Source organism: Eleutherodactylus coqui, chromosome 1, assembly GCF_035609145.1.
Source record: "Eleutherodactylus coqui strain aEleCoq1 chromosome 1, aEleCoq1.hap1, whole genome shotgun sequence".
Classification (NCBI taxonomy): Eukaryota; Metazoa; Chordata; class Amphibia; order Anura; family Eleutherodactylidae; genus Eleutherodactylus; species Eleutherodactylus coqui.
In genome coordinates, this window is record NC_089837.1 from 229,195,288 (window position 1) to 229,217,191 (window position 21,904).

Sequence of the window (21,904 nt, forward strand, 5' to 3'; positions counted from 1 at the left end):
TCCCCCGCCTACCGCCGCCGTGTCATATGACGCGGTGGGAGTGTCATGTGACGCGGCCGGCGTGTCATATGACGCGGCCGGCGGGCGAGGAAGCGTCATGCGGGACCCAGAACGACGGATCCGCTGGTAAGTATGGGGTCTCTGGGGGGCGCCGGCCTTAGGGTTTGCCACATTTTGTCTGTTATCTTGGTAAACATCAATCTTTAGGCCTCATGTCCACTAGCTAAATGGAATTGCGGATTCCGCAGCAGAATTTGCCCATAGGGAATCATTGGCCATCCGCGGTCCATTAAATTGAATTTTGCACCCGCGGATGGCATTATAAAAGAATTGCGTTTTTCACGCGCGGGAGAAAAACGCAGCATGCTCCATTCTGCGCGGATCGGCAACATTGTTATCACATTGATAGCAATGTGTGCAAATATCTGCATGCAAAAAAAAAATACATTTAAAGCAAATCTGCGCGGAATCCGCCGCGGAAATCCGCAGCAGATTCTGCGCGGATTGTATTTTTCTAGTGGACATGAGGCCTTAGACTTTTATAGATACCAGCAAGATACAGAAAATCGCATAACTTTTTCATGCTAACTGGTTCCAGTTTGGCAAGATAGGTCAGGAAATACTGTAGTTCTTCAGATTTCCTCCTTATAGAGGTGTTTAATTGCTTTTCAGTTTGTAAGTACTCAACATCAGAGTGCCTGAGATTTAATGAGAAGGTCTCTATGAAGAGGAAAAGGTAGAGCATTCTACAAACCATCCAAGGAAATATGAATAGTACTTAATGCAAAGGAGATCTGTACCTGTAGAACGTATAAGCTTGTTTTCTGAGTGAGACGTTTTCTGCAGAGGTTGGCAATGGTGCAAATCTACCATAACGTCCCGTATACTAGAGACTCTTTAGTACAAGATATACTCATTGTTGAGCCACTCATTTTAAAGGCGAAGCCTACCTAGAAGCAAGCGTTATGGTGAAACTCCTCTCATTGCACGAATGGGTTGTAGTACAGCATTGGAAAGACACTGCTGTAGTCTTCCAGAGACAGCCCCAATCTCTGCAGTGTGTGCCTGTGTTCACTTCAATGACATGGATCCGCAAGACCAAACGCAAACCATGGATGGATGTGGTGCAGTTTCTGGCAGAAATCAGCCTAGTTATCAAATTCTATAAACTCCCTTGGAGCTATGAGAGGTTAACCGACAATGCCCACCACCACTGTGCCCTGCAATGCGATGCTGCGATTGCAGGGCACAGCTACCAGCACCCCGCAGCAATTGCCATAATCTCAGGCCTTAGATCCTTGTGATGCCACGACCAACAGCAATCGTTGCATTACAATGCAGAGGAGTCTCTACTAGCTGACGGCCGGGGCTGATGATTTTAAAAGGGGACATCTCTGGACCTGTTAGTCGGATGTGAACTGCTATGCCCTAAGGGCAATATCTGCATGTAGATTGTATGTTCTCTCCATGTATGTACCTCCGGTTAAACTGATCCCTACTCCAAAAACTTACTTATAGGTGAATATAGATCGTGAGACCCAATTGAAACAGAACCCATAATATCCAGTGACATAAAATGTTGTGTAATGTGTATGTGCTATATAAAGGTGATTATTATTACAGAATACGCAAGTACTTCAAGGGCCACTATGGTTTAAAGTTTTTGTTCATTTATTATGTAGCTATGCAAGTGAGCTATTATTACCTTGGTTAGTTTTTCCTTTCTAGATGAAACTTCCGCCATTTTTTCCTCAGTCGTTAATGTGATTTTAATTCTGACCAGCTCAGATTTACTTGGGTTTGTGTGTTCAGTTTTTACTCAATTTCTCTGAACGTGCAATGCTATTACATGGACTCTAGCACAGAAATTGCCTACAGGGGGTCACAGAGGCTTTAGTCAGTTACTGCTTGTGATCACACAGCTCCTGCAACACCTTTATAATGGAGGAAACCACAGCTCATCCTCAATGTATGTTTAAAGTCTGTAGCTTAATTTAGTTCAATATAGAAGGTGAGGGTATTTAAACTGTCTGCCCAGTAGGCAGAACTAGTATAACCTGAATGCTGTGCTGATACACCATGGAATTGATGTGAAAATGAAAGCAACATTTTCACCTTCGAGATGGTGCCTGATAAGCATCAGACAGGAGGCTGGAAGTGGCTGCGATATACAGAGATCTCCAGAATGTAACAGACAGTTAGGCGAGTGATGGAAAATGTATTTTCACTGGAGTGGTCCTTTAAGTAATACAAGTATTCCAATGCATTATAATGAAAACATTTTTAAAAAAGTGTTAAATTGCTCTTGGGGAATAAAAAAAAAAGAAATATAAAAGAATATATTTTTTATTTAGAATCTTAGAGGTTAATAGGGTTGTTTGAAAAAAAACAAACAAAAAAACACCATGTGCTTTCTTGCTCGAGGAACAGCGCCATTTTTGTTCATGGTACGTCTCTTGACATTTATGTGCACGAAAATGATCTGCTATATCAGATTAAGATGAAAATAAACTGCTTTTAAAATAATCATGGCGGGAATAAAGCTTCACATACTTCCTAGAGCTCTGGAAGTAGTTAACACCACAATAAATTTCCTTGAGTAAATGCCCAGAAATGTCATTGAATTGGATAATTGGAGGCAATGCAAAGCCATTCTATGTAAGCACTGCCATAAGACAGCAGCATAACTCACAAGAGTGATAACCTATGCAAGTTCCCATGTGGCAGCTTAAAAGTCTAATAGTGTTTGTTCTTCAAGGAGAAACCTATCTACCTACTGAGCATCAGTGAAAATTAGTTGGGAAAGTTGTGGGGAGAGATAAGTAGACAATCTTTATGTGCAATAATTGTAAGCTCACAATAGATGTATGGCGTTAATGAAAGCCTATAATGAAGCTTTCAAACATTCTGTAGACACAAAATACTTTGTCTCTCTTTTATAGCGGTGCCAACGCTTTGGTTTATTGTTAAATCTAACAGCAATGCAGTGTAAACATTGCACAACCCAATGGGAAAGGGGGCAATTCACACAATGCTGTATAAAGGCATGTTACCAAGCAGCTTGAAAAAAAACCAAAACATCTATTTTGCGTGGTATTAAAAGAGACATTTCCCTGCAAAGAACTCAAGCATCAAGCGAGATCTGGTTCTCCAAGGAGATCCCCAAATATTTTTCTTTTTAATTTATGTCAGCAGCGAGTTTTGAAATTTAGGGTTGTTTTACACCTACGTGGCAACTTCCGGTCGGAGGTTCTGTCACCGATGGGGCTAAAAATACCGGAAGAAAAGTGCTGCATGCAGTTTTTCTTCTGTCCAGAAGCTGGGCGGAAAGTGGATGAAACCAATGGTGTTTGCCTGGCAATGTTCTGTTTCGTCCATAGATTGGACTGAGCTGTTTGGCCGCAGGGATTCTCCTTTCCTGCTCCCCAAATGGAACAGTAAAACAGAATCCCCAACACAGATGTGGAAAGCACCCTTACTGCATTATGCCTAGTGCACATCTTGTGTGGGGTTGCGTTTTTTTTTTTTTAATCTCAGTGATACACTACCCAAGGCATCAGCCAGGCCATCCGTTCCGCCCCAAGTGTTTTAACTCAACCTTGTCCCTTGACAGATAGCTGATAGTTGTGGGTCCAGTGGTAGAGGTGAGGGTGAAAGGGAGCAATGAAAATCTATAGTAATACATACTAGTAATTATTAGGACATTATAGTACCAGTGTTTGATTGCACAATGCGCCACAGCTGTGCTACATGAACGTCACACAGACAGCTCTGCTACATACCTTGTTAATCCCATACAACAGGGATCAGAAGCAGCACAGCAGTGGAGATGAAGGACCTGTGATGACGTCACCGTCATGCTCCAACCCTTTATCACATGATGGTGATGTCAGCACAGGTCCTGCATCGTTGTGCATATTACGGGCAGACTAAAAACCCCCTGCAGCCTCAGTTGCTATGGAATACTAACGAACACCTAGCTGGACAGCAACCGTAGGTGTACAGAATCTGTGATGTCATTGTCATGTGATCAGGAGCAGAGTATGTAACTCCCTCACTGGGGGATGAAGGACCTTTGATGAAGTCAGTCATGTGATCAGGGGCAAAGCATGTAAATCACTCACAAACCCACTCACTGACGCACGGACAGGTCGTTGTTAGTATTTTGATAATCGGCGTCACCACTGGTCTGTCATAGCTAGTTGCAATGGCTCTCTGCTATTACTAATAGGCATAAGCCTTAATTCATCTTGCCATTACTTTCCTATACCCTAACGAGGCATTTCCAAACACTCTAACCTGCCAAATCATGATGATTACTGTAATGTCTTTTTGGTTAATATATAGAGGGCAAATTGCAAAAGTGGATCACATATTGCAAGTCACAGACCAATAAAATAAGCTAGATATGACAATGCAATTGCAACCTTCTTGGCAAGAGCATCTCCATGTATTAACTTTGTTATATCTTACACATTAAAAAGGGAACCTATCAGAAGTTTCAGTCTACCAGAACCATGAACAGCATTAAAGTGGTTTTACAGGAAAAATACTATTAATGACGTATCCTCAGGACAGGTCATCAATAGTTGATTGGTCAGGGTCCTGAGCGGCGGACCCTAGCCAATCAGATGATTGCAGCACTATCAGGGGGTGCACAAATACACCAAGCTAGGAGCAGAAGCTGCTGCTCTGACCCCGTGTAGTGGCCGGCACTTGTAACTACAGGCACAGCTTCCACTGGTTTTACCTACTACTACAGTACACAGAAGGGAATTCCACCACCAGGCTTTATGGTGGGGGAAGGTGTATTTTCATTGATGTGCTAAGTGGCTTATGTCAAAGATATTTTTCTCCACTTTATTTCAGACTTCAATTTAGCTTCCCAAGAGATAAGCCAGCTGTCAGTCTTTAGAGTTGTCTTTTGTATGCAGTAGATAACATGAAGATCACTTTACAAAGATTTACACGGTGGAATTCACACAGGGCGGGCTTGCCGCAAAATGTCCGTGCGGACGGAAATTCCGCGGCATTTACAGTTGTAGCAAAGTGAATGAGATTTTGAAAATCTCGTCTACAAGCTACGGAAATAATTGCACAAAACCTGTGCGGAAATTGACGTGGTGCGGAATTCAATTCGGCAGGGCGTCAATTTTATTGCAGTTTCTGCTGCGGAATTCATCTCTTCTCGATGAGGGGGTGAATTCCACACAAGAATACGTGATAAAACCTGCTTCAAATCCCGCAGTTTGGAGACAGGATTTCCGTGGCTAATCTACAACAGAATGCCCGCTGCAGACATTCCGCTGCGAATCAGCCCTAGTGTGGACCCAGCCTAACCACTATAAACAGCACAGAGATTGTTGGCCAAAGAGGTCTAATTAAATCCACTGTCATTCTGCATTGTTGCACAATAACGAAGACCATAGCTATTAAAATACTTGGGCTTTCTTTGAACGAAATTGGATTTCATTTACCTGAACAGCATCGTAATACAACTTTTTGGCATCTTCATCAGTCTTGTCGGACATTAGCCAGGCCTTCAGCAAATACTCATAGAAACTATCTCCAAGGCCTCCCACAGATACATGGTCTTAAAGAAACAAGAATATTAAGAGTGATAAGGACCACCATAGCCATTTTATAAAGGGAAACATTACAAGGCTACCAGGTTTTAAATAATTGTTAAACACAAGGCTAAGGATAACCCTTGTCCACATGCCCGACAGAATTTGGGAATTATAAAGGGCAGCCCAAGACACCTACACATCGTTTCATGAAAAAATATTCCTTACAAAAAGGTTTAGAATACTTGGCTGAATTTAACTATATTTACACTTATTGAAAAACAAGGAAACAAACAAACAACAAAAAAAAGACATCCATAGAGATTCCAGAAACATTAGAATAGCGCCACCTGCTGTTTCTATCCTATGTCCACCTCAGTAATTGTTCCAAAGTGGCTACACATACTCAGTATACTGGCTTCCCTCTCTGCTCCACTGGGTAAGAAGACAATGTAGCTTCAGAAGCCGCTGCTTAACATCCAGTAGAGCAAAGCGAGAAGCCAGACTGAGCATGTGTGACCACCTTGGAACACTTATGAGGTGGCCACAAAAGCAATTGAAGAAAAAAAAAAAAAAAACCTAGGTGGCGCTATGCCAATATTTTTTCAGGAATATCTGATTATATAAAAGCTTTAATAAGTGTAAATACAAAAAATGCTTACAATTACAGGCTGGCCTTAACTAAACCATAACCTTCCTGGGACCACACCTTTAGGTTTACCTATTCAGACTAAGAAATAAGGCCCCTTTCACATCTGCATTCGGCCTCTTGGCTTTCAGTTTTGTTTTTGAAACAGAGAAACTGAAGTTAAACTGAATTTAAACTGATCCATTTTCACCATTGAAATTAATGATGGGAAAAAAAGTAAATGTTTTTATTTTAATCTGTTCCATTTGACAGTTGTTTTTTTTACAGGCCCAAAAAAAAGCGGTCTGCGTTTTTTGCTCCTGTAGAGAAAAAAAAACAAACAAAAAACAGTAGTCAAAGGGAACAGATTAAAATGGAAACCTTGACATTTTTTTCTCCATCATTGATTTCAATGGTGAAAATTAGAGATATGAGAGTATACTCGCTAAAGGCACATTACTCGAGCGAGTAGTGCCTTAGCAGAGTATCTCCCCGCTCGTCTCTAAAGATTCGGGGGCCGGCGGCAGGGCAGAGCGGGGAGGAACGGAGCGGAGATCCCTCTCTCCCTCCCGCTCCCCGCCGCAACTCACCAGTCACCGGCGCCCAAATCTTTAGAGACGAGCGGGGAGATACTCGGCTAAGGCACTACTCGCTTGAGTAATGTGCCTTAGCGCGTATACTCTCTCATCTCTAGTGAAAATGGATCAGTTTAAACTCAGTTTAACTTTAGTTTCTCAGTTCCAAAAGCAAAACAGAGAAATAGGATGCCCTAATGGATCCTAAACACAAATGTGAAAGGGACCTTTGTCTTTATATCAATATTTTTTGTATGTTGTAATATATCTATTATCCCAAGATGAAATGCGGTCTTCAAGCAGACTACATGGGGAATAAGATTTCTAACAACGCAGACATGTCAGGTGTGTTGATAGGTCCCCCTTAAAAAGCATTTGTGGAACATCACCTTAAAGTTACCATATCAGAACCTAGAGCAGAACCTTAGCAGATTCAGAGACCATATAAGTGGCTCCCCATCTGGTACCCCACGGTTAGGGACAGGAAGATGCATATTTCACTTTGACAGACTGGCAGCCCACAGCTTCTCACAATAACATCAGCTGGTTGGGGAGTTCACCAGGCACGTGTATCACGATCACCAGAACATGGGAGCGACTTTATATAGAAATCTTAAGCATAAAGTTTAAATTTAACATTGTAATAGATGGTAATCCCCTCCAAGAATTGAGGATTCAGAGATACTGCTCTACACCTGCTGATTACCAAGTAGGATGCTGTAATCGTGCCACAAAAAAAAAAAAACCTACGGCAAAAAACCTTCTTGCTTAAAAAGAAAAGTTGCATAAACATATGCTTAACCTCTGCTAAGACTACTCTGAAATGAAGGTTTCCCATTGTGTGACTCTTAATATATATCCACCCACCATTTGGGATTAGCTGGATAAAAACCTCATGAATGCAGAGCTTGTGTTCATTTATAATGCTCTCCCCGGGATATATGTTAAATGTGTTTTTAAACCACCTACACTGTGGTGTGTATTAGCAGCCACATATAGACATATGTGGGAAGATTATGTTTACCTGACAGGAGGTAAATCCAGTATTCAAATGACTCAAGAATAGGTACAATTCAGTATACTGAAGAAACTTCATTTCTGGGACCCATAATTGTGACTACAACTGTACGTGGTAAATGGAAGAAAGTGAAAAGTCTGCGAACACCAGATATACAGCAGGACCTCATGTGTTCTGGTCACCCTGCAAAGCATATAGCGATGTAAAATGCTCATGCTAAATTAGGGGACCTTGTAAAGCCCTGCATCTTGTTAGTGGAACAAAGAATCTTTATTGGTCCCTTAGTTACTGGTCACAAGGCAGAAACATTTCTCCTGCAGCAATTACCATTATGAATAGGGATATATATTTAAGAGAGAGTGAATAAAGACACAAAAGTTTGCTTTGTTAAAGCTCTGTACTTTTTATCCCCCCTGTATTCTTGAGCTCTGTGTGACTCATTATCAATGAGCATATACAGCCAGAGCTGCTTCACAAGGTCTTGTTACTGTGTGAGATCATCATTCAAGCAGGCTGGGAATCAAATGTTCTTTTCCTACCTAAACCACTGTCCAAGCCTGGAAGTTGTTTTTTTATTTACTTATTTTTTAAGACCTTCGGAAACTAGAAATACAATATTTTATTTAATAGGTCCTACTAAAATGTAAATAATTTGTTACTTTGTGTTAGCTATCAAATCCCAATATCTGTGAAAGAGAGCGGCCACGTCCCCATAGCACCAGGAACTTATGGTGCTCCCAGGGTAGATGACTAGGGGTCGGGTGATGTATTTTCTTTATAGCCATCCACTCCCACGATCCACCACTGTCGCCCTCTGAAGATCATGTGGTGCTGGAAAATCTGCTGTCCTATACATGTCTAGGAGATTATAGTGCGGTGGGGATGTGACAGTAACACTAAGTGGTAGAAATTAGATCGAGAAAAGTTATATTGTGGATTTTTCTTCAATTAGATAAAGTAATCATTATCTCTCTATCTAGTTACTAGCCTGCTAAGCAGTCAGTGATAAATCTCCGACCCTGGTGCTAAATGTCATAAAGCCAAGTCATCCCAGCTTACATTTGTTTACAACAGTATTTACCGAAGTCAACACAAAGAAGCCACTTCTAAAAAAAAAACCCTGTTCCTCAACATCTTAAAGGGGTTTTCCATGACTGTACCACCGTTGACCTATCCACAGCATTAAGTCACCTATAGCTGATTGGTGGAGGTCCGACACAGAGCTTGCAATACCGATATCGACTGCTGTAGTGTATGGAGCTGTTCTGATGTACAGTGGTACGGGAAATCAGCTGACAGTGGGGCTTCTGGGTGTTGGAGGCCTGCCGATCTCATATTGACAACCTATCCTGTGACTAGGTCATGAATCGATTGATCCCAGAAAATCCCTTTAATGTATCTTTCATATAATACTGAGTAACCGTGCCATGCACAACACAATATTTCATTTGCAATTCTTCCAGTTGTCTTTGAGCTATCCTGCAACTTTTTCACAAGTAGCTTTTTCCGCCACTCTTGTTTGGTGTGCCTCTATACAGAGAATGACCTGACTCCATCGCCCCCCTTCCTTTCCAAAAAAATAAATATCAGATCAGTGATAGCCCACTGCTCAGGATCCCCCATCAATCAGCTGTTTGAAGTGACTGTGGCACTGGAGTCAGCGCAGTGTCACTTCACCGCATACCAGGCACAGCACTGTACATTGTATAGCAGCACAACCCAATCACTTGACTGGGGCTGAGCTGTTCTCAGACCATGTGACCAGTGAAAGTGATGTCACATGCCTAAGAGGAGGCTGCAGGGCTCACCCGAGTTCCACAGCCTCTTCCATCAGCTGTTTGCTGGGCGTCCTGAGCAGCGAACCCTGACTTATCTAATATTGATGATTTATTTTGAAGATAGGTCATATCTCAGCCCCGAAAAACCCCTTTAACAGTCAGTAAAAGTAACAATATACAGATTAAACATAATGATAAATTCTATCTGTTCTAATTATGTTTATTGCAGCAAACAATTTTCTGCCAGTATTGGTTATACACAGATGCAAACATCGCTTTCTAATTAGCACTAAGTAAATACACTTACGTTGTCCCCATTGACCACTGCTGGGATTCAGGTAGTTGGGATAAAGACCTTGCGGTTTATCCAATCGACTTAACACTTTTCGAATATTCATTACCTAAAATAAACATTGATATTGGAGTTCAAAACCAACAGTAGAGTCACTTTTTATGGAAACGGATATACTTTGTCAAGTAAAATATGAATTACTATATACATAGAGAACATTGTGTGTTCCAAACAGATTGTTACACTTTGGCAGCTTTAATACTGACGGTTTGTGATGCCTTTTTCATTCAGATGTAGGGAACTTTAAAATACAAGTTTGTAGTGGTGTTATGTTCTAATTTTTTAAGGAGTTATTGGGTCCACAGATTTAATTCAAATCGCAACGTGCTTGAAAGTGGGCGTTTTTTCCTGGCATTTTCCACATATACCACTCAAAATTATCTCTAAGAATTCTGACACAAAAATTGATGGCTTTTTTTGGATGGTCTTCCAACTTATACTTCCATAAAAAGAATGCAAGATTTTCATTAGATAGGCATATAGTGAGACATCAACCATAGGTTCCTGTAATAATTATTATATATATATATATATATACCTTTAAAAATGTAGACTAGTATGATATAGTAATCTACACATTTCTTGGCATAAGCGGGGTGAATGGAGGCATATAGACACATCAGATGTATATGTAGGAGACTACTACTCTTGTCGAGATATTAAGAGTGTCCAAGTGGGCTGTGGAGTCAGCTGAATGTAACTGCTGTAATCTCAACTATTGGATCTACTAACTTGAATAGTAATAATAAATCAGTTTGCCATCAGTCTAACAGCTCTTACACACTGGCGATACAAGTGAGTGAAAACGCATGATTATGAAACCAATGATTTTCAATTGTTTCATTCGCATTTGCGATGTGTTCACTCAAGCTTCGCAATAAGAAAAATCTGCAATGTCATTAAAATCAATAGGGGAAGATCGAGAAGTGCTAGGAATCCCCCATAGAGAAGGGGGAAGGGGAAGAAACAAGATATGTAAGAGATCCCCTAACATATTTGAAGATAGGGGGCGGGGCTGGGGTGGTTCCCAGGGCTTCCCTGAGAGCAGGGGTGGGGCATGAGGGGGCAAAGCTAGAGGGGCTATAGTAATCCTTCTCTAGTCAAGTGAGGGGGTGGGGCTAGTGGGATCTGAGACTGAAACCATTGAAAATCATTGGTTTCATAATTATACATTTTCACTCACTCCTGCAGCACAGTAAAGTCTATCGCCAGTGGGTAGGAGCCCTAAGACCTCGGACACTGCCGCATTAATGACTTATCTGTTACAGAACTGTAATATGGAGTATATAGAATTCAATGGACTTAAACTGTACTTCAGTGTACCTCCAATTGTAGTTACTTTCTGAATCAAAAAGTAAAAAAAACACAACAAAAAAACCCACACAACAGAAACCCTAAATACAATATTTTTAAAGATATTTATCATGTCCTCTATTAAAAATTACACCCTCAATCACGCTTTCCGTAGATAACAGGGAACAGAGGTCGTGAGCAGAAAACACAACATTCTTATATTTTCTTGTGTGCCTTCTAGTCCAGTATTCCTCACAATCCATTAATCAAAGTGTACCACCACGCTGCTTTTGAGTTGCCAGACCACAGCAGGCACTAGGCTTTCCTACTGTCAACAGTATTCAAATGTACAGATCCTCAAAGCTAAAACAATAGCCAATGCAGTCTTTAATATTTTGATCTATTTTTCTGTAAGACTCCCTTTAATCTACTACAAACATAAAACTTTAAAGGAGAACTACCAGAAGACTTGTATTACAGTCTCTTTAGAGGATTTTAAAAATGCGAAAAAAATGAAAAATATTTTCTAACTTCCTTTGAAGCTTAAGTCATAGACCATGTGAAGTAAGCATCTTTGTCCCCATGATAACCCTTTATGTTGCAAAGGCCTGGCAGTTTCGCTCACATTTTTAAAATCCTCTAAAGAGACTGTAATTCAAGGTCTTCTGATAGTTTTAAAGTTTATGCTATGTACATACATGCATATCTACACACACACTTTTTTTAAATGCATAGAAAAGTTACATTCTGTCCAGTTCGTTTGTGATTGGTTTTGCCACCGTGCCGGTAAATCACCTTGAACCAGGAAAAATTTTCACTAGCACTGATAATAAGTGAGCATTTTTACCCGATATATTTTTAGGGATGGTCCTGTATTTTCACGTGGACAAATCATGGCCATCTGCATATGATTGCGTTTTGTAATGTAATCCTATGCAGGCATCCAGGGGCAGAAATTCTGCGGGAAATCACATTGTGTGCAAGGGGCCTAAATATTTTGTTTATGGTGGCATTATAGATCATAGACCGCGGAAGGAATGAAAATATCTTTGACATAATTGTGTTAACCTCACTTTTATAACTAGGTGAATATATATGATTATGGTGGCTGTGATCGTGCATCACATTTTTGACTTTTTTGAGCTAGCATTCTGCCTCCCTTAAATCGGGATATTTTCAGTATGCTGAGAAGGTTGAATGGTTGATGCGCTCTATAATAGGATTTATCCGTTCGACTGTCCCGTTAGTATTTATTAGTCCTATATGTCTTTCTGTCTTATGTAGCCCCATCTAATATAAATAAGCCTACTTGCTTTTTCTTGCACCGCACTTTGACCCCTTTGCTTTAACTTTGGTGGCTGTTAGTGTCAGATGAGGCACATGCTCACCATCCGTAAAATCATTATATTTCAGTTTAATAGAGTCAGTGAGCAGTCAGGTGAGTGTAAAAAGTTACAATCTTGAGGCTACGGCAGCGATGCGGTGTCAACACGAGAGAGTGAGCAGCATTGCTTTGCCAAGCGACATTGATAGGAAGTTGTAGCCGGCACGAGGGAAGGGGGAGAGAAAGACAGATGACAATCAGTGACGCTGCAAGAGGGAGGGAGGAGACAAGGCTAAGAGTGAAGCTACAAGGGAGAGGGGCGAGACAAGGCAAAGAGTGAAGCTACAAGGGAGGGGGGGGGGGGGGGAGACCAGGCAAAGAGTGAAGCTACAAGGGGAAGGTGGGAGGCAAAGCAAAGAGTGAAGCTGAATTTGAGGGGAGAAGTGAGGAGAGACAGAGGCAGTCAGGAGAGAGTTACTGACAGAGACAGACAGAGAAGCTGTCTGCACACGACCCTGTAATGAATTGCGTAATCAGGAAATGGGGAGGAGTCGGGTTATCCTCTCCAGAGAGGAACACCAAACGTCTAACAGCAAGTGCTGTGAAAACATTGCTGGCCAGATGTTCAGGGACAGAGATTGACTATTACTAAATGTGTCCAGAGCCACTGGGTGGTGTGGGAGGAGGCACACCATTATTAGATTGGGGAGACTGGGGAGGTACTGAGGAAGGGAATAGTGGCAGGCTTTGGAGAGTGCAGAAACGACTTGTAGCTGGAAATAGTATTCATGGTGCTTTTTGCTTGGATACAGAAGAAAAACGAAAAAGGACATCACCAGAGAAGATCCCACCTGTGATTACTGGAGGGAGAACTGTTCTGACTTATTCGGTGACTGCATTATTTAGAAATATACTAGAGCTGAGCAGCTGCTCTGAACTTGCGTTATATTTTATAGAAATTATATAAACTACATACATACAGGACCATCGTAGGCCATGAACAGCCCCCAAAACAACCATGTATTTGTGGCTTGTGTGCTAATAAAAAGGACTCTGTGGCTGGTGCCTCAATAGCGTGCCATCGCTAGCTGATAATACAGGTGGGCATTGGTAGCTGAGAGAGGCAAGAACATAGCACCATATAAAAGTGGCAACCACCAGTTATCTGTTAACTCACATTTATGATGGAATAAAAGGTACAAATTATTATTATTTTTTTTTAATTAACACTGAAATAGGAAGTGTGTTTTTTTTAAATAGACAACCTCTTAACCTAGAAATATTTCAAGAATTTTTAACATTTTGAAAACTATGTATTATGTGGCTAAGCGTATTGCCACTATATGGATGCCTGACTTATTATTTAGCACAGTGTTTACAGTGTGATAAAGTACATACTAACCTTTTCAGCAAAAACTGGATTTCCTGATATTTCACTTAAATGTATAAACTCCAAGTGCAGGGTTCCAAATTCAGCCAAGATACTGCTGCCTCCAGATGCCCATGGCCAATTTCGACCAATGCCACTAAAGAAATCCAGGATGAGGGACAGTCAGTTTTTAAACTGCAAACTTATCAAATCTTTTTTCACATAAAAAATTACTAATTGCATTTCAACATTAAGTAATTTTGGTTTTACATAAGTAATTCGGTAAATTGGTAACAAGCTGAGGCTGCCTTATATTTAAAAACGTTTTCATATGTATCTGAATATTGCTACACAAACTCAAATACGGCATGATTTTTTCATGTGGTTTAGTTCTGGCACATTTCATAGGAAAGTTGTCATAATGCTCTATTGCTCTACTATATAAATGTGTTAGGTTTAATGATGGATTTCCTGCAGTATGTATTATTGCTACTTTAGCTGGACTGTAAAATCTGGGCAGCTGTAGTTTGTCCATTAAAATATACAACATATTTACAAGCCAATAACCAATTCTGCTGTACTCTTTGAAACAGTAGGAGGTGTCGCTCCTTAAAGGTGGCCATACACAGATGAACGAACATTATTTGAATCTCACAATGCACATCTAATGTATATATGAGGATGTCCCGACTTACCTATGATGGCAGATGACAAGGAAAAGAAGAATTGGGCATATTAAATTTCAACATGCCAACCCTTTATTTTCTAAATGGAGATAAGCAGATGCCAGTGTTGTGTAGCAGTTTGGCCAAGATCTAATTTTTAAGGAGAATGGCCAGTTTAAGGGGATATACCACTACATTCTCTCCAGCAGCTTTCAGAAATAAAATGTAACTGCTCGTTGAAATCCAAAATGAAACACTACATTTAAATTACCATATATACTCGAGTATAAGCCTAGTTTTTCAGCACATTTTTATGCTGAAAAAGCCCCCTCGGCTTATACTCGAGTGGGGTAAAAAAAACAAACCTGCAATACTCACCTCCCAGCCTGCGTCTGTGTCCCCGGCGTGATGGTCTGCCCGGCGGTGCAGCAAGCTGCTTAAGAATTCTCTCCACTGGCATCTCCCTGCTCGTCTTTGAATTCCCCAGCGCCGGCTGTGATTGGCTGCCGCTCGATCCAATCACAGCGCTTACTTAGAGCGCTGATGGCGGAGGAATTCAAAAACGAGCAGGGAGATGACAGCGGGGAGAATTCTTAAGCAGCTTGCCGGGGAGACAGATGTCGGCTGGGAGGTGAGTATTGTGGGGGGGGGGGGGGGGTTTACACAGTATATACTAGAGTATAGCTAGGCTTATACTCGAGTCAATAAGTTTTACCAGTTTTTTGTGGTAAATCTTACTGACTCTGCTTATACTCGGGTCAGCTAATACTAGAGAATATACAACAAAGATTAAAAAATTCAAGCACAAACGAAAAAAATATAAAATATTTACAAAACGTCAAAATCTCAAACCTTTAATGGTTTTTAGGCCATAATTAGTTACATTATATATGTTAGACATTTATCTTATAATAGAAATTGACATAAAAAAAATCATAGGGCTTATGAATGTTTTGTTTGATCTATGAAATGACGAGTACCATCCAAAGTTTCATGCTTTTTAAAAAAACAAAACTGACTTGATCTATCCTTGTAAGAGAGGGAGGTATATCTGGCAGTCTACGTGCTAAGATATCAGATTTTGGTCTAAACGCAATCGGTCTAAAATTGGTTGGGATACACGATGTTTTCCCAGGATTTGGTAGAGTTACTATTACTGTTTTCAACATTTCAAAAGGGAAGGTCTCTTTTTTCCTTACTTCACTGAATAGTTGGACTACTGTACATAAAATGTGTTATTAATCAATTTTAGGGCTCACTTTACAAGGATAATGGAAAAAAAATAAAATCATGCTCAGTAGAGTGTAAGACCCTCTAAATATCGCATAATCCATGCTCATGAAGAGCAGAAACTAATGAGGAAGCATACTATGGAATGCCAATTTTATTAAAATCGCCAACCAATAGTCGTGAGCCCGACTGGACATATTGGACTACTGACAAGAAGTTCACTTGTTTAACGTGAGGGGTATACATAGAGACTAAGGTATATTGTAGAGTATTAATCAAGCACACCGGAACATAAATGTCGCCGCCATAGACTGGTTCTTTAATTAAGGAAAAGGCCACAGTCAATTTACTTGTGATTGACTATTTTTTTTGGACAGGTGAAGAAAATATGAGGGGGGAAATTATGGCGTAAGCCAAGATTCCCCAAATTTAAATGTGTCTCTTGAGCACAATCAGATTTATGTAAGGAAGCTTCATTCCAAAACTTGTAATGCTTGTAAGGGAAATGTAAACCCTAGACATTTGAGTAAGTTGAGTACCATATTGGAAGGATTGTAAAATAAGTCATGCAAAGAAGCAACATTCCTATGTACATCGTGGAGTGTCAAACGCAGCCATTTCAGACCTAGTGCACCTACCAACGTCATTACACAAGATCAGGTTAACAGAATATCTAGGGAAAGGTGAACAGTAACTTAAAACTTGTTAGCACAGAGACATGTCCTAACAAGGAATCCAAAGAAGAAACGTATACCTTGAGGTAGTATAGAAGAAGTAGAACCAGATATTGTACAGGGGCACAGCTACAAAACACACAACTAGGCATTAGCATGCTACTTCAGCAAATACTATATAAACCCTCATGTAAAGTCATTGAAACTAGCAGTTAACAGGCAACCTCACATATTTGCATAGTCATGGCAAAAACGCAAGTTTCAAAGGCTTTTAGACAGTATTACTTTTGCCATAAGAAGGGACAGAGCTCCATTCCCCTTGAATTCTTGTAGGAGAGTCTTTTTACCTGGGCAGGAGGAAATCGCAGCATTCTGGAGACTCCATTCTTTACATAGTGCCGAAGTTTCTTCTAATGAAGAAGCAACTACCTTGGCTCCATGTTTAGTGACGATCAGATTAGATTTACTTCACACAACCGGATTCCTATTGTGGAATACGTGATCGGCGTCTGCATGGATGATGCACAGCAAAATAGCATGCATTGAAAAGTTATATACCTTTGCCTTTTCTTTCACACGCGTGGATACTATTTGCACATTCCGCAAGCAGGACGAAAAATCGCAGCATACTCTATCTTGCTGTGGACAGCCTCCATTGACTTCAATGGAGGCCTTCTGACCTGCAGTCCATACGCAATTGACATCGCCTAGCGAAGGCACAGGAAATACAAATAATGGGGAAAAAAAGAACTGTACTGTGGCATGAGGGAGGGGCTTTAATGATATCAAAGCCATGTTTTGCAAACAGAGGGACAGAATGTTTGAACTGGGACGCCCCAGTTTATCAATCCGGCAGATCGTTGAGAATGTGGGCTTAGAAGCCAGTACTGTTCTAACTACTACGACACGCAATGTTGAACTACCAACTCGAATGATAGCAAGAATTGCAGAGGCAAACCTCTGCACAGAAGGATCATCAGAATGGCAAGTAGTGATGCATTCTGTACTGCAACATGAAATTTGACTGCCTAGGCTTGGAATGGGACATCCAAACAGTGACTACACAAACCATCAGAAGGTACTTGCATGACATTGGGCTACGAGCCAGATGTCTAGCAATAGGTGTTCAATTAACCTAAGGCCATTGCTCCCAAAGGATATCATGGTGAAGAGCAAGAAAACAAGGGAGGCTAAAATGGAGGTCTATCCTCTTCAGCTACGAGTCCTGCTTTTGTCTTGGATGCAATGATAGCCACAGATTGGTCTGAGCAGCACCTGGGCAACACAATAAAGAGACTATCACGAGAGAAAGTCACACTGGTCCCTATTCCTAGGTCTGAGTTGGCAGAGCCCTTTAGTCTTCATTCCAGGTACACTAACAACTCATCTTCCGTTGATTTGGTTGTGGAACCAGTGGTATGACCATTTCTCAGAGTGTCCCAGGTTCAGTTTTTCAGCAGGCCAGGCCATATGTTGTTTATGCAACTATGAGTAGCCTACATGGCCTAGACGTGTTGCCATGGCCTGCAGCATCTCTGAACTGGACTCCCATCAAGCGCATCTGGGAATCTCATTTAAATGAATTTAAAGCTCCCAATGCAAAGGGAGTTGCCAGCAGATCATCTTGACTTGCATGCCTAAGTGCATTCAGCATGGCAGAACATTAATAACCTCACAGATAGCATGCCAAGGCGTGTAAGTGGATGTATTTCTACATGTGGCACTCATACCCAATACTGAATAGGTCAAGAGGTTTGGAACATTTTTCCCCCTTTTCTTCTCATTTGCATATCATTACTTGTCTCTTGTTTCTGGGATTTCCATAATTGCAAGACTTTTCCTTCTTGATATTGCACTTTCAATGTTGAGTGCATTTAAAAACATGTCTGATAAGAGAACCATGAAAAACAAACAAATAAAAAGGCGTGCAAAAAGAAAATAGAGACGTTTTCAAGTTCTGCAAAGCAATTCATGCTAACCAGCTGCTATGGCAGTAGACTGTGGAGTTCGTATGAGCACAAAATTATCAGAGATAAATATATATAAAAAAAAACTTCTTACATTAGTTACTGCAAAAATCAGAATCCAGTTATTGTAATTCTATTTATCACGAAAAAACCTCCTAGCGTATATACGCCTGTCTAGACAATGCTTCAGTTATGCCGTTTAGTAACAACGTATGGCTGCGCATTAATAGTTAGTGCTTTGTGTATTTAGACAATGGTGAACATCCAAGATATAAAGACGAGCTCTCTGCTTACCACATGTGTACCACTAAATAATTTCACAATGATGCAACTGCTTTGTACGATAACAGAAAGAGCTCCATTGCAATGTTTTGCGATGGTTCAGCTCTTATAAACTCATTCTTACATAACTGGGAAATGGGCCAATTTAAATCACGTAAAATAGTCACAACAGCTTATTACTTACTACTTGTTGCTTTCAATGCCGTTTACGTATTCTGTAAACCTCACGAAAGCTTTAAATTCTAATTTCAGACTTGCAGCCAAAACTACTTAATGAGGGATATCTTTGATGACAAAATTTGGGCACCCGTGAGAGTGGCAGCTGCTGACTCAGCTCTGTACATTTTAAAATAACACAGACGACAGCCAGAGAGATATTAACAAGTGATAAATCATTCAATCAGAGGTGGTGCTTATGACCTCGACAAGTAATTAGGAATTTCAACAAATGCACCACCATAGTAGCATGTGGCAGGAACTGTGCTGTGTCAGGGCTCATTCTGTAACGTGTATACTAGAATGTGAGAATCAAGTAGGAGGTATTCCAGGAAAACACGCAATATATTCACATCTTACAGACTGGGATAGGGGGATGATGGTGAAAAAAGGCAAAGAAATAAAAAAAATAAAAAAAAGTCAAGTATCTTAGAATCTTCTGACCTAAAAGCATCTGAATCTGGTTAGCTAGTATACTTTGATCTTTACAGCCTTAAAAGGGGTTGTCCTGCGCCAAAACGTTTTTTGTTTTTTTTGCATAGGCATAGGACAAACCCAAGGGATGTGGTGAAAAAAATTTTTTACTTACCCGAATCCCCTCTCTGCATCTTCTTTCTTTTCCTCCAAGATGGTGACCGGGATCTTCACCCACGATGCACCGTGGGCTCTGTGCGTTCCATTGCTGATTCCCGCCTCCTGATTGGCTGGAATCGGCACACGTGACGGGGCGGAGCTACGCGATGACGCATAGAAGGGGGCGGAGCCAGAACGCCGCTCGTGCCCGGACCAACCAGAAGGGAGAAGACCCTTCTGCGCAAGCGCGTCTAATCGGGCGATTAGACGCTGAAATTAGACGGAGCCATGGAGACGGGGACGCCAGCAACGGAGTGGGTAAGTGAATAACTTCTGTATGGCTCATATTTAATGCACGATGTATATTACAAAGTGCATTAATATGGCCATACAGAAGTGTATAATCCCACTTGCTTTCGCGGGACAACCCCTTTAAAGGGCCACTCCACTGAAAACACATTTTTTTCCATCCCTGCCCTCCCCTTAACCTGATTGCCTGTCACACTCTGGAGGTCTCCTTTGTGCATTCTATCACTTCCATGCACTACAGCCCCCTGTCTAATGGTTATCAGGCTACAGCTTGAAAGTTTTGGTTTTTTTAAACTTTCAATAAATCTTGTGATGCATTAGCACAGTATTCGTTGAGGTTATACCCTTTCTGTCTGCTGCAGGGACAATCATTGTCTTCCTATATCCAATCTCTCGCCTGAACAGGTCACCTGCACCTCAAGAAGATCGCAAGAATCCGCCCCTTTCTCACCATGGACAGGTTAAAAATGCTCAATGTGTCCCCATCCACACTTTGCTTGATTACTGCAACTTGCTGCTGATCAGCCTTCCCTGTGCCAGACTCTCCCCTCTCCAATCCATCCTAAATGCAGCGATCAGGCTCATCTTCCTGTCCAGTCGCTAATCAGACGCCTCTGCCCTGTGCCAGTCACTGCATCGGCTGCCTGTTGAATACAAAATCCAATTCAAACTCACTACCTTCATCCATGAAGCTCTCCACAGCACTGCTCGGCCCTACATTGCCTTTCTAATCTCAAGCCATCACATTTCGTGCCCGCCGCTCTGCTAACTAAATCAGATTAAGCGCCCCTTTAATTAAAACCCCTCATTCCTGACTCTAAACAGCAGCAGTCCTCTGGAACACGCTACCAAAACTATCTGGGCAATCCCCGACACAAAAAACTTCAGGCATCCTCTAAAAATGCACCTCTTCAGGGAAGCATGCCATATTCTCTAAACCAAACCCCTCTGTACCCCCTCTCCCAATAACATGCTCCCTGTCCTATTGACTGCAACCCGTTAGCTGTAATCAACCACCCCCTGCAGTCATATCGATTCAGCCACTTTACCGCTCAAACTGACCATTGTCTGTGTGTAGCACCCCTCACTCTTCACCTCACCATACCGCGCACATCTCCAGCCCTTTACCTTCTGTATCACCCCATTATTTGTAGTATGTAAGCTCGTTCTAGCAGGACCCTCACCCCTATTGTTTCCTTTCAATTGATTACTACATGTAAGTGTTTTTTGTACCCATTCTCCCCCATTTTGTAAGTGCTGTGGAATATCTTGGCACCATATACAGATTGTTATTATATTAACCTAAATTAAAAGGGTTTTCCAGGGAGAATAATATTGATGACCTATTGTCAGGATAGGTCATTAACAGTTGATAGTCTGGGGTCCGTCGCTTAGGACCCTGACCAATCAGCTGAGCGGGGCGGAAGCCTCCGCGCTGACCGGTGCTTGTAACTGCAGGTACGGCTACGGACCATAAGTATATAGAGAGGAGGAGGAGCTACAATCTCCCTTATCATAACTACTTGTGCGAACCCGGACTTACACTAGCCCACGTCCATATAGTGGGGGATAGCTACATAATGGAGGAATAAGGGCTCCTTGTCCACGGGTGAATTTTCACTGCGTTCCCCGCAGCGATAATCTGGCCGCAGTGAACGCTTTCCATAGCGTTGCCATGGAAAGCACAGCCCCCCCCCACGACCGGAGAATCATTGCGATTCGCTGCTCTTGGCTGGCAATTTGCAGCATGCTGCGAATTGCGCGATTCTCTGTGGTGAGTCTGTCAGATAGGCTCACAACGGAGATCCGCCTGCCAGCTCTTGCTCACGGGCGGTAGACAGGCAGCCTAAAGAAAATCTCCCGAGTGGTCCTTTAAACATCTTCACTTGCAAAGCTTACGGTTTACTTTGAGATTGCATGATTTATTGTTTTGGGGAAAAGAGCTCTGATATACCCATTTTGCAATGAGTCCTGTACATGTGTTCTCAGGGCCGACAATCATCCTCTGGAAAATAGTGCCGTTTACCATTCAATCACTGCACGCCAAGAGCTTGAATACCATTAAGAACTGATGAACAAAGTAT

General features: G+C 41.5%; 1 protein-coding gene across 1 annotated transcript in view; it reads right to left on the reverse strand.

Annotated features, from left to right (window-relative positions):
• The window catches only part of LOC136631897 (mannosyl-oligosaccharide 1,2-alpha-mannosidase IA-like), a 199,009-nt gene that overhangs the window by 21,185 nt on the left and 155,920 nt on the right, over positions 1–21,904 (reverse strand). Inside the window, exons 6-8 of the mRNA XM_066606378.1 lie at positions 13,938–14,061; positions 9,874–9,967; positions 5,478–5,593 (exon numbers count right to left, since the gene is read on the reverse strand). Of these exons, the coding sequence (XP_066462475.1) occupies positions 5,478–5,593; positions 9,874–9,967; positions 13,938–14,061 (334 nt within the window). The remainder of the gene's footprint in view (positions 1–5,477; positions 5,594–9,873; positions 9,968–13,937; positions 14,062–21,904) is intronic.